Source organism: Salvelinus alpinus, chromosome 8 (assembly GCF_045679555.1).
Source record: "Salvelinus alpinus chromosome 8, SLU_Salpinus.1, whole genome shotgun sequence".
NCBI lineage: Eukaryota > Metazoa > Chordata > Actinopteri > Salmoniformes > Salmonidae > Salvelinus > Salvelinus alpinus.
Genome location: NC_092093.1, coordinates 68,328,117 through 68,341,871, shown reverse-complemented (window position 1 = coordinate 68,341,871; position 13,755 = coordinate 68,328,117). Strand labels below are relative to the sequence as shown.

General features: G+C 44.7%; 1 protein-coding gene across 1 annotated transcript in view; it reads left to right on the top strand.

Annotated features, from left to right (window-relative positions):
* The window catches only part of LOC139583582 (polyamine-modulated factor 1-binding protein 1-like), a 163,126-nt gene that overhangs the window by 76,819 nt on the left and 72,552 nt on the right, over positions 1-13,755 (top strand). Inside the window, exons 12-17 of the mRNA XM_071414825.1 lie at positions 4,017-4,196; positions 7,490-7,573; positions 7,662-7,829; positions 7,914-7,997; positions 8,107-8,274; positions 8,435-8,677. Of these exons, the coding sequence (XP_071270926.1) occupies positions 4,017-4,196; positions 7,490-7,573; positions 7,662-7,829; positions 7,914-7,997; positions 8,107-8,274; positions 8,435-8,677 (927 nt within the window). The remainder of the gene's footprint in view (positions 1-4,016; positions 4,197-7,489; positions 7,574-7,661; positions 7,830-7,913; positions 7,998-8,106; positions 8,275-8,434; positions 8,678-13,755) is intronic.

The following is a 13,755-nucleotide window of genomic DNA, read 5'->3' as shown; positions in this document are numbered from 1 at the left end:
CCTCTTGCTAGCTGAAGTTGTAGATAATGCACAAATGAGTTTATGATATCTGTTCTGTCGTGATTAGTGCTCCAAGTTCTACAGTACAGCTGACTGTTCTCTGCCATGTTATTGTGTTGGCCAAATGTTACAAAGTAGCAAGGCACAGTGCCAGATATCAGATACATGCTGATTTCTGAAAACCAACAGCCCCATAACTTTGGTGCCTTACAACTTCATCAACAAGATGGCAAACTAGCTACCGTATGGCCATTCAAACAAGTTTGCATTAGGCTGCTAGCTGGATAATTTTTTGCCAGTGCGTCATAACTACCAGGAGCGTGCTCTAGAAGCAAAATCTAGATTTTTGGAGATGAGTTCCATGTCCTCGAAGATAGATTGGTTGAGGGACGAGTTTCGCGTAGGAGTGACGTGATCTGATGTAAGACAATGGTATAACTTGATAAACATTTCCTGTTCTGATGCTCCATACCCCTCAAATTCAAATCTGGACCTCGAAGCCAGTTCCACTGCTTTTTTTCATTGTTCCCCCCTAATCAGGGACTGGTTTAGACCTGGGACACTAGATGGGTGCAATGTATTATCAGGTAGAACAGAAAACCAGCAGGCTCCGGACCTCCAGGGTAGGATTTGAATACTCCTGCACTATACACGAGTGCACATGCGTCAAACTCATTCCACGAAGGGCCGAGTTTCTGCTGGTTTTCGCTCTTCCCTTGTACTTGATTGATGAATTAAGGTCACTAATTAGTAAGGAACTCCACTCACCTGATTTTCTAGGTTCTTAATTGAAAGGAAAAAACAAAAACTATCAGACACTAGGCCCTCCATGGAATGAGTTTAACACCTCTGCACTAGTGTGTGCACCCTAGTGGGTTGTAGTCAATTCCTACTTTAGACCAGGCTAGACATATTGCTTCATATCTAGCTGACTAGCATCATTCCATGCAGAGACAGTAATACAGTGATTAGCTTCCTAACCCAGCTAGAGGTCTTGGACAGGGCTTAACTAGCACCAACACAGCTCTTTATTGGGCCAGTCAAACTGTTCCCACCGGATCTCCAACACCACTGTAACAACTGCTAGTCATTGTCATGTAGAACGGCGGATGGCTGACGTTTTACTTGCTCCCAACCAATTATTTTGTTCGTTTTTTTTGCGTTGTTTGTAACTTATTTTGTACATAATGTTGCTGCTACCGTCTCGAATGACCAAAAATAACTTCTGGACATCAGAACAGCGATTACTCCCCGCGAACTGGTAGAAGCTTTTTCCTTTAACAGGTCCGACGAGTCCAACGTGAAGGATATACTGCTTTCGCGGGAACAGGCCCAAATCCCCTTCATATGCGTGAAGAGAAGACGGAGAAAAAGGGTCCGGAGGTCGGGCTGCCTTCTGAAAATCCGTAAGCGAGCGAGTAAACCCCCACTGCCATCCATTCTATTGGCAAACATGCAATCATTGGAAAATAAAATCAATAACCTACTAGCAAGATTAAACTACCAACGGGACATTAAAAACTGAATATCTTATGTTTCACCGAGTTGTGGCTGATCGACGACATGAACAACGTACAGCTGGCGGGTTTTACACTGTATCTGTAGGATGGAACAGCAGCCTTTGGTAAGACAAGGGGTAACGGTCTATGTATATTTGTAAACAACAGCTGGTGCACGATATCTAAGGAAGTCTCAAAGTTTTGCTTGCCTGCGGTAGAGTATCTCATGATAAGCTGTAGACGACACTATCTACCGAGAAGTTTCAGCTGTTTTACATACCACCACAGTCAGAGGCTGGCACTAAAACCACACTCAATGAGCTGTATACCGCCATAAGCAAACAATATAACGCTCCTCCAGAGGCGGCGCTCCTAGTGGCCGGGGACTTTAATACAGGGAAACTTAAATCCATTTTACCAAATTTCCACCAGCATGTTAAATGTGCAACCAGAGGGAAAGAAACTCTAGACCACTTTACTCCACACAAAGAGATGCGTACAAAGCTCTCCCTCGCCCTCCATTTGGCAAATCTGACCATAATTCTATCCTCCTGATTCCTGCTTACAAGCAAAAATTTAAGCAGGATACACCAGTGACTCGGTCAATACAAAAGTGGTCAGATGAAGCCGATGCTAAGCTACATGACTGTTTTGCTAGCACAAACTGGAATATGTTCCGGGATTCTTCCGATGGCATTGAGGAGTACACCACATCAGTCACTGGCTTCATCAATAAGTGCATCGATGAGGTCATCCCCCACAGTGACTGTTTGTACATACCCCAACCAGAAGCCATGGATTACAGGCAACATCCGCACTGAGCTAAAGGGTAGAGCTGCCACTTTCAAGGAGCGAGACTCTAACGTGAAAGCTACTAAGAAATCCCGCTATGCCCATCAAACAGGCAAAGAGTCAATACAGGACTAATATCCAACGCTTGTCGGATGTGGCAGGGCTTGCAAACTATTACAGACTATAAAGGGAAGCACAGCCAAAGAGCTGCCCAGTGACACGAGCCTACCAGACGAGCTACATTACTTCTATGCTCACTTCGAGGCAAGTAACACTGAAACATGCATGAGAGCATCAGCTGTTCCTGACGGCTGTGTGATCACGCTCTCCGCAGCCGATGTGAGCAAGACCTTTAAACAGGTCAACATTCAGAAAGACACAGGGCCAGACGGATTACCAGGAAGTGTACTCCGAGCATGCGCTGACCAACTGGCAATTGTCTTCACTGACATTTTAAACCTCTGAGTCTGTAATACCAACGTGTTTCAAGAAGACCACCATAGTCCCTGTGCTCATGAACACTAAGGTAACCTGCCTAAATGACTACCGACCCTCACGTCTGTAGCCATGAATTGCTTTGAATGGCTGGTCGTGGCTCACATCCACACCATTATCCCAGAAACCCTAGACCCAGTCCAATTTGCATACCGCCTTAACAGATCCACAGATGATGCAATCTCTATTGCACTCCACACTGCCCTTTCCCACCTGGACAAAAGGAACACCTATGTGAGAATGCTATTAATTGACTACAGTTCAGCGTTCAACACCATAGTGCCCTCAAAGCTCATCACTAAACTAAGGACCCTGGGATTAAACACCTCCTTCTGCTACTGGATCCTGGACTTCCTGACGGGACGCCCCCAGTTGGTAAGGGTAGGTAACAACACATCTACCACACTGATCCTCAACACGGGGGCCCCTCAGGGGTGCGTGCTCAGTCCCCTCCTGTACTCCCTGTTCACGCATGACTGCACGGCCAGGCACAATCCAACACCATCATTAAGTTTACCGATGACACAACAGTGGTAGGCCTGATCACCAACAACGATGAGACAGCCTATAGGGAGGAGGTCAGAGACCTGGCTGTGTGGTGCCGGGACAATAACCTCTCCCTCAACTTGATCAAGACAAAGGGGATGATTGTGGACTACAGGAAAAAGACGACCGAGCACGCCCACATTCTCATCGACGGGGCTGTAGTGGAGCAGGTTGAGAGCTTCAAGTTCCCTGGTGTCCACATCACCGACAAACTATCATGGTCCAAGCACACCAAGACAGTCGTAAAGAGGACACGACAAAACCTATTCCCCCTCAGGAGACTGAAAAGATTTGGCATGGGTCCTCAGATCCTCAAAATGTTCTACAGCTGCACAATTGAGAGTATCCTGACTGGTTGCATCACTGCCTGGTAATGCAACTGCTCGGCCTCCGACCACAAGGCACTACAGAGGTTAGTGCGTACCGCTCAGTACATCACTGGGGCCAAGCTTCCTGCCATCCAGGACCTCTATACCAAGCGGTGTCAGAGGAAGGCCCTAAAAATTGTCAAAGACTCCAGACACCCTAGTGTGATTTGATTTTAAATGTTTTTAAGATCCTCCTCTCTTTATGTCCCTCTATTCCTCTCTCTCTCTCTCTCTCTCTCTCTCTCTCTCTCTCTCCCCCTCTCTCCCTCTTCCCCCCCCCCTCTCTCTCTGTCTCTTTCTCTGCCGCCCCTCCCAGCTCCTGGTTAGTGAGGACAGGGTGTGTACTCTGTCAGTAGAGCTGGATCAGTTGAAGATTGGTCTGGGTAAAGAGAGAGATCAGTGTCAGCATCTCCAGAACCAGGTTTTACAGCAGAGTCAGGATCTGGAGCGGGCCAACAACACACTCACTGACACACGCATGGCCGCCGGCAGGAAGGTAACACAGAGGAGAGAAACACATGTTTTATTTCCCGCTCTCTTTTTCACCTTTGTCTTTCTCCTTTTCCCACAGAGCAAAATGGTTGTTTTTCTTATTTTCTTTCCTTTCTAATCAGATTCCTCACAACGTGTGAAGCTGGAGAGGTAGTTCTCTGCTCCCATCTCTCTCTTCCTCCCTCTCCCCCATCTCTCTCTTCCTCCCTCTCCCCCATCTCTCTCTTCCTCCCTCTCCCCCATCTCTCTCTTTCTCCCTCTCCCCCATCTCTCTCGTCCTCCCTCTCCCCCATCTCTCCTCCCTCTCCCCCATCTCTCTCTTCCTCCCTCTCCCCCATCTCTCTCTTCCTCCCTCTCTACATAGCCAAATAGCGATAATGACTGTGTGTGATTGTCATGTGTAGATCAGTAGCATTAACAGTGCAGACAACAGTACTTCTCAGCTAGAAGGCTCTGCAGCACATCTGGCTCTGTTTTACTGACCAAACCTACCTCTGATCTCATGAGCGCAGGCATGCACGCGCGCACACACTGCTACTGCAGCTCTGCCACTGACCATTTCCTGCCCTGCATGCATGTGCGTGCGCGTGTGTCTGTGTGTCAGAAGAATTCTCCCGAACAATAACATTTTCTGTTCCCTAAACGTCCTAACATGAGTACAGCTGAACAAATAGACTAAACACTTTCTTCCCTTCATCTGAAACCTCATCCATCGTCCCCCCCCTCTATTTATCCCCCCGTCTCTCTCTCTCTCTCTTTCTTCTTCTCTTGGTACAGAAGTGATGTGTTTTGATAGATTCTCCCAGCTCCTTGATGATAGTAATGAGACAGGCTTTAACTGAAGACGGGTCATGTTTCAGTGTTTTATTTGGCGCTACCAAATTATTATACTCTGTAATGTCTTTAGACATTGTTATGAACAGAATCCAACAAGAGGCTAGCTTATCTTTTTACTTTCCTTTTTCTGTCGCTACATCCTTTTCCCTCTATTTCTGCTTCTCTCTCTCTGTCTCTTTCTGTCTCTCTCTGTCTCTTTCTGTCTCTCTCTGTCTCTTTCTGTCTCTCTCTGTCTCTTTCTGTCTCTCTGTCTCTTTCTGTCTCTCTCTGTCTCTTTCTGTCTCTCTCTGTCTCTTTCTGTCTCTCTCTCTCTGTCTCTCTCTCTGTCTCTCTGTCTCTCGCTCTGTCTCTCGCTCTGTCTTTCTCTCTGTCTCTCTCTCTGTCTCTCTCGGCCTCTCTGTCTCTCTCGGCCTCTCTGTCTCTCTCACTCTCTGTCTGTCTCACTCTCTGTCTGTCTCACTCTCTGTCTGTCTCTCTCTCTCTGTCTCCCTCCTCTCTCTCTTTCTGTCTCTCTCTCTGTCTCCCTCCTCTCTCTTTCTGTCTCTCTCTCTGTCTCCCTCCTCTCTCTCTTTCTGTCTCCCTCCTCTCTCTCTTTCTGTCTCTCTCTCTCTGTCTCCCTCCTCTCTCTCTTTCTGTCTCTCTCTCTCTGTCTCCCTCCTCTCCATCGGCCTCTTTATTTTTCTCTCTCCCCCTCTGCTCATTTTCTCTTGATCGCGTTGCTGCCCGTCAGTGGGGATTCTCTGTCAGTGAGTGACAAGCTCAAAATGGTGTGTGCAGTGAGGTGGGTGGAGTATGAGACGTACTAAAACACAGTGTGATCTGATTGATATAGAATACCTTCCATATCAGAGGCCCCCTCCCAGAAACCACTGGGATGCCCCCCCCCCCCCCTCCACACACACACATTGGAATGCTTTGCTCCAAAGTATTTTTTTTTCAAGAAGTTGTCTGTGATTGACCCAGTTTTAGGAAGGAGAATATATTTTGAAGGGATGTCTGTTTTGACACAACATCCTCTTGTGGTTATCTGTAAAGATCCTGCCTGTCACATATTACAATGGGAATAAAACACACCCATACACATACACATACACACATACACATACACATACACACATACACACCCACACACATACACACATACACACCCACACACATACACATACACACCCACACACATACACACCCACACACATACACATACACACATACACACCCACACACATACACATACACACCCACACACATACACACACATACACACCCACACACATACACACCCACACACATACACACCCACACACATACACACCCACACACACCCACACACATACACACCCACACATACACACGCACACACATACACACCCACACCCACACACATACACACCTACACACAGAGCTGTTTTAATGAGACACTGTGGACTTCTGTGTGTGTGTGTGTGTGTGTGTGTGTGTGTGTGTGTGTGTGTGTGTGTGTGTGTGTGTGTGTGTGTGTGTGTGTGTGTGTGTGTGTGTGTGTGTGTGTGTGTGTGTGTGTGTGTGTGTGTGTGTGCGCGCGCCACTCCATCATGCGAGAGTGTTGGTCATGAGAGGAGCCTGAAGGTCGTGGAGCCATCTTAACTTCATCAATCTGGATGACAGTTACAAACCAGCTCTCAGAGAGAGGGAGAGAGAGACAGAAAGAGAGAGAGAAGGAAACAGAGAGAGAGAATGGAAGAGAGTGAAAGATAGAAGATAACAGCGTGTGTTTGGTACATCGCCATAGAAGAGGCTCTGATGTGCTGTTTGTCTTTTTGTCGGCGTGTGTTTGGCTGTAAATGGTCCTTTCACCTCAACACTGGAACTAATATCTCATATAAAAAGGCCCTTCTCTTTCTCTCGCTCTCTCTCACGTTCACTCTTTCACTTCCGCTGCAAAAGATTGAAGATCTTACTGAAAGGAGAGATGACACGTACACACACGCACGCACGCACACACACACACACACACACACACACACACACACACACAGAGGAGCCGAAACAACACGTACACACACACACACACCCCATAACCCTATTCAGCATATAAAGTGGGTTATTATAGAGGACCATCCATAGCTAGGTAACACACATAATAGCCAGACACACACTCAAGAGAGAAACATAAACTACTTATAAATGTTTATCATCCATCAATCCATCACTATACCTACAGATACAAACACTAATTACCAACAGAAAATACCCTTTATTCATAGTATTTTCATAGGCAGAAAACACATTTGTGGCTTTGTCTTTGGAAAACCAACACATTGTTGATGGGATGTCATTAGTTGAAGGAGTTGGTTTGATTCTGTTTGCCTCACTTGTCATTTGTGTATATTTGTAAGTGGATGGAAAGCAGACTGTTGGATTATTTCAAATATGTGATATATTGAAATGTGTTTTTATGTATGTCTGTTTGTGTGTCTGCAGATCCACAAGAAGGACAGCAAGCTGTCTGTGTTATTGAAGGAGTTAACAGAGGTTAGAAAGAACTTCTCTGACTGTAAAAAAGAGGTGAGTACAATAGTAATTCACACCTCAAAGTAACATGTCTTTTTAAACAGTTATTTTAGTGCAGCTGACACCAACATCTTCTGTCCAGTTGCTCAGTAGAGAGTCTGCATTGGCAAAACAGCAGGAGGAGACGGCTCAGCTGAGATCCAAGATGGAGGACTGTTCCAGTCAATGTTCAGCTCTGAACAGGGAGAAAGAGAGACTGGAGACAAACCTCACACTTACTAACCAGAAACACTGCACCGCACAAGGAGAGGTGGGTCTGTTAGGTAGCGTGTGTACAACACCATCTCCTAAAACCCTTCCTTGTTGTGTGTGTCTAAAACCAGGTGTGTTCCAGGTGAGCAGTAGAGACCAGGTGATTCTACAGTTGAGGATAGAGCTGAGTAAAGCGGAGCAGAAGTATCAAGGGACACAGGAGGAGGTGAGACTACATTTCAGATCTCTAATTGGTCTACATGTATTTCAACACCTTTTGTGTACGTGTACACACTGTCTATGTGTGTGTGTGTGTGTGTGTGTCCGTCCCTCAGCTGGCCATGCTGGAGGCTGAGGTCAGCCGTCTGAACCAGAAGGTTAAGGGTCAACAGGAAGATGCATGTCTTCTCAGGCAGATGGTCAGAGAGGGGGAGGGGCTTAGAGACCAGGAAGTGATGGAACGACAACAGATACAGAACGCACTCTGTATCGCACACCAACAGGTACACACACACACACACACACACACACACACACACACACACACACACACACACACACACACACACACACACACACACACACACACACACACACACACACACACACACACACACACACACACACACACACACACACAGTAACCCCCTCCTCTGTGTCCAGGTGAAGTCCCAGACCATGTCTATAGAGCAGCTAACATCTGATCTAGACTCAATGAAACAAAACCACAGAGCTGACACGGAGCGCTGGAGCCACAGGCACTTCCTGCTCAGCAGCCAATTAGAGCAGGCCTCCTCTGAGCTAAGCCAAGCCCAGGCTGAGGTCAGAGAGCACAGGTCAGAGGTCACAGACCTGAGGGGAAAGCTCCAACTGGCAGAGGAGGGATACCAGGAGGCTCTGGAGAAGGTGAGGAGTATGTCCGGAGGTGAGAAGGGGGAAGAGGGGGTATCTGATTTACACCAAAAAACTGATACAATATACATTTGCATTTACTGTATAACTGATCAACTAAATGTGTTTCACATCACTAGCACACCAAACAACAATAGTCATCTTGTGGTAAGAACGTCACTAATTCTCTCATCAAAGTCAAGGCAGGATGAAGTGCATAGTTGAGCTGAAGAGAGTTAAAGCATTAGGGAAAAACAACATGTGATTATGGACACAAATAGACACAGACCCGTCCGTTCTAAAGGACAATATAAGTTCTACATGCAGGTCTGAAAGGTCACTATGATGTGTTGATCTAATGAGAGGAGTTTTCCTCTGAACCACAAGCTCCTGATTACGGCCACAACAGTATCACAGCACTTCTGTTATCCTCATTGTATGTCGCTTATCAAACAGCTATGTTCTTCGATTAAAAACGTACAAAATGGAATGGTTTGAATTAGGGATGGGCATCTTTGATGGGGGTGGGGGCCTCAGACAATCTAAACTCCTCATGAGGGTTGCAGTGTCTCGCGGGTCTGTGTACCCACATCCATACACACACGTATTCAGAGCCAGCCCTAGCATTTCGGGGGCCATAAGCCAAACTGTGTTGTGTCAATGGGGACCCCCCCGGGTCAGTAATTTGACCATGATTACTACAAGTTTAGATAGCTGGGCACTAGACTAACTTCTATAAATGTTAGCTGACGGGGGCTAATTGAGTGATGATCAGTGACTGACATATCAACAGAAAACTGCTGATGTACAAACAAATGTCAAAATTGCACCTTGTGTGTTTTTACTATTCTAACGTGCGACAGTAAGTTGAGATCCCGACTGATCCGAAGGCCTGCAAAAGGGGTGTCATTTGCACATCTCTGGTTTAAATGAATTGGGGTGTGAACAGTATATGGGTGTGAACAGTATAGGGGTGTGTACAGTATGTGTGACCAGTATACGGGTGTGTAGAGTATGTGTGAACAGTATACGGGTGTGTACAGTATGTGTGAACAGTATACGGGTGTGTAGAGTATGTGTGAACAGTATACGGGTGTGTACAGTATGTGTGAACAGTATACGGGTGTGTAGAGTATGTGTGAACAGTATACGGGTGTGTACAGTATGTGTGACCAGTATACGGGTGTGTAGAGTATGTGTGAACAGTATACGGGTGTGTACAGTATGTGTGAACAGTATACGGGTGTGTACAGTATGTGTGAACAGTATACGGGTGTGTACAGTATGTGTGAACAGTATGTATGTGTGTGTACAGTATGCGTACAGTATATATGGGTGTGTACAGTATGTGTGTACAGTATGTATGTGTGTGTACAGTATACGGGTGTGTACAGTGTGTGTACAGTATACGGGTGTGTACAGTATGTGTGAATAGTATAGGGCTGTGTAGAGTATGTGTGAACAGTATACGGGTGTGTACAGTATGTGTGAACAGTTTACAGGTGTGTACAGTATGGGTGAACAGTATATGTGTGTGTACAGTATGTCTGAACAGTATACAGGTGTGTACAGTATGTGTGAAGAGTATACAGGTGTGTACAGTATGTGTGAACTTTTTTTTCTTCTCATTTTGTCTGTCATAGTTGAAGTGTACCTATGATGAAAATTACAGGCCTCTCTCATCTTTTTAAGTGGGAGAACTTAAAACTAAATACTTTTTTGCCCCACTGTATGTGTGTGTACAGTATGTGTAAACTATATGTGTGTGTACAGTATGTGTGTACAGTATATGGGTGTGTACAGTATGTGTGTACAGTATGTGTGTACAGTATAGGTGTGTGTACAGTATGTGTGAACAGTATATGGGTGTGTACAGTATAGGTGTGTTGTACAGTATGTGTGTACAGTATATGGGTGTGTACAGTATGTGTGTACAGTATGTGTGTACAGTATATGGGTGTGTACAGTATGTGTGTACAGTATGTGTGTACAGTATAGGTGTGTGTACAGTATGTGTGAACAGTATATGGGTGTGTACAGTATGTGTAAACTATATGTGTGTGTACAGTATGTGTGAACACTATATGTGTGTGTACAGTATGTGTGAACAGCATATGGGTGTGTACATTATGTGTGTACAGTATTTGTGTGTGTGTACAGTGTATGTGTGTGTATAGTATGGGTATACAGTATGTATGAACAGTGTGTGTACAGTATATGTGTATAGTATATGTGTGTACAGTATGTGTGTACAGTATGTGTGTACAGTATGTGTGTGAACAATATGTGTGAACAGTATATATGTGTGTACAGTATGTGTGTACAGTATGTGTGTGTGTACTGTATGTGTTTACAGTATATGGGTGTGTACAGTATGTATGTCACCTACCAACCAGTAAGAATTCCAGGTCTCACAGACCTGTTAGTTTTTCTTTAAGAAGCCCTCCTGTTCTCCACTCATTACCTGTATTAACTGCACCTGTTTGAAATCGTTACCTGTATAAAAGACACCTGTCGACACACTCAATCAAACAGACTCCAACCTCTCTGGCCAAGACCAGAGAGCTGTGTAAGGACATCAGGGATAAAATTGTAGACCTGCACAAGGCTGGGATGGGCTACAGGACAATAGGCAAGCAGCTTGGTGAGAAGGCAACAACTGTTGGCGCAATTATTAGAAAATGGAAGAAGTTCAAGATGACGGTCAATCACCCTCGGTCTGGGGCTCCATGCAAGATCTCACCTCGTGGGGCATCAATGATCATGAGGAAGGTGAGGGATCAGCCCAGAACTACACGGCAGGACCTGGTCAATGACCTGAAGAGAGCTGGGACCACAGTCTCAAAGAAAACCATTAGTAACACACTACGCCGTCATGGATTAAAATCCTGCAGCGCACGCAAGGTCCCCCTGCTCAAGCCAGCACATGCCCAGGCCCGTCTGAAGTTTGCCAATGACCATCTGGATGATCCAGAGGAGGAATGGGAGAAGGTCATGTGGTCTGATGAGACAAAAATAGAGCTTTGTGTGTGCAGTATGTGTGAACAGTATATGTGTGAACAGTTAATGTGTGAACAGTTAATGTGTGTACAGTATGTGTGTACAGTATATGTGTGAACAGTATATGTGTGTGTACAGTAGGTGTGTGTACAGTATGTGTGAACAGTATATGCGTGAGTACAGTATGTGTGTACAGTGTGCGTGTACAGTATATGTGTGTGAACAGTATATGTGTGTTTTTAGTATGTATGTACAGTATGTTTTAACAGTGTGTGAACAGTATGTGTGTATAGTATGTGTGTACAGTGTGTGTGTGTGTGTGTGTGTGTGAACTTTATATGTGCACAGTATATGTGTGTGAACAGTATGTGTGTACAGTATATGTGTGTGTACAGTATGTGTGAACAGTATATGTGTACAGTATATGTGTTTGAACAGTATATGTGTGTGAACAGTATGTGTGTTCATTATATGTGTGTGAACAGTATATGTGTGTACAGTATATGTGTGAACAGTATATGCGCGTGTACAGTATATGTGTACAGTATATGTGTGTACAGTATGTGTGAACAGTATGTGTGAACAGTATATGTGTACAGTATATGTGTGTACAGTATATGTGTACAGTATATGTGTGTACAGTATATGTGTGAACAGTATATGTGTACAGTATATGTGTGTACAGTATATGTGTACAGTATATGTGTACAGTATATGTGTGTGTACAGTATATGTGTGAACAGTATATGTGTGAAGAGTATATGTGTGTGTACAGTATGTGTGTGTGTGTACGTATGTGTGAACAGTATTTATGTGTGTACAGTATGCGTGAACAGTATTTATGTGTGTACAGTATGTGTGAACAGTATATGTGTTTGTACAGTATATGTGAACAGTATATGTGAACAGTATATGTGTGTGAACAGTATGTGTGAACAGTATATGTGTGTGTACAGTATATGTGTGTACAGTATGTGTGAACAGTATTTATGTGTGTACAGTATGTGTGAACAGTATATGTGTGTGTGTGTGTGTACAGTATGTGTGAACAGTATATGTGTACAGCATGTGTGTGTACAGTATGTAAGTGTACAGTATGTGTGTGTACAGTATGTGTGTGTGTGTGTGTGTACAGTATGTGTGAACAGTATATGTGTGTGTGTGTGTGTACAGTATGTGTGAACAGTATATGTGTACAGCATGTGTGTGTACAGTATGTAAGTGTACAGTATGTGTGTGTACAGTATGTGTGTGTACAGTATGTGTGTGTACAGTATGTGTGTGTGTAATGCACCACTGGGCCAGAGGGATTGTGGTGTGTATTCTTAGATCAGAATGATGTTGTGGGATTGTGTTTGACTCACATTCTGTCTGCTTGTGCTGGGAACGACACGCGTCTTCACACTCCATTACAAATAACTAGACAGAGAGGAGGGAGACAGAGAGGAGGGTTTGCAGGACGTACACACGCACACACACACTGGATAATTCAGTCAAATATGTCCACAGTTTCAGAAAGTGGAACCACATTAAGTAGTGTTTGTTTTGAACATGTGAATGGAGTGAAGGTGTGGTACTTTTCTGAAAAGCCTTTTACAAAACGGTACATTTCTTCTCTCTCTCTCTCTCTCTCTCTCTCTCTCTTTCTCGTTACCCAGCCATAGAGGTGCGGTGCTGGGGAGCTGGTGTTACTGGTATTAGCGTGTGTTAATCTCCAGTTAAATCAGCTGAGAGGACTCCGGTGAACCAATGACTCTAACTGGTCTGCCTGCTGTCAGTACTGAGGGAGTTAACCCACCGGCTGATCTGTATTAGGAGTTAATCTAGTTTTGTCAAATTTTAACTCTGAACCTTAACAGTTAGCTGGATTAATGAAGTTAGTCTAGTTTAACACTGATCTCTAAAGGTGGGGTGGGTCTGAGTTTAACACAAGGATCAGTCAGATTTCACTTCCTGGATTCATCTGAGTATTAGAATAAGAAAGCTAAGAAGGATAAGACAATGAATCTCTAGCAGCTGAATCAACCACTAGTTTTACTCTTTACTAATCTTGCGCACTTGTTTTCAGTGATCAACACCAAACTGGGCAGGAA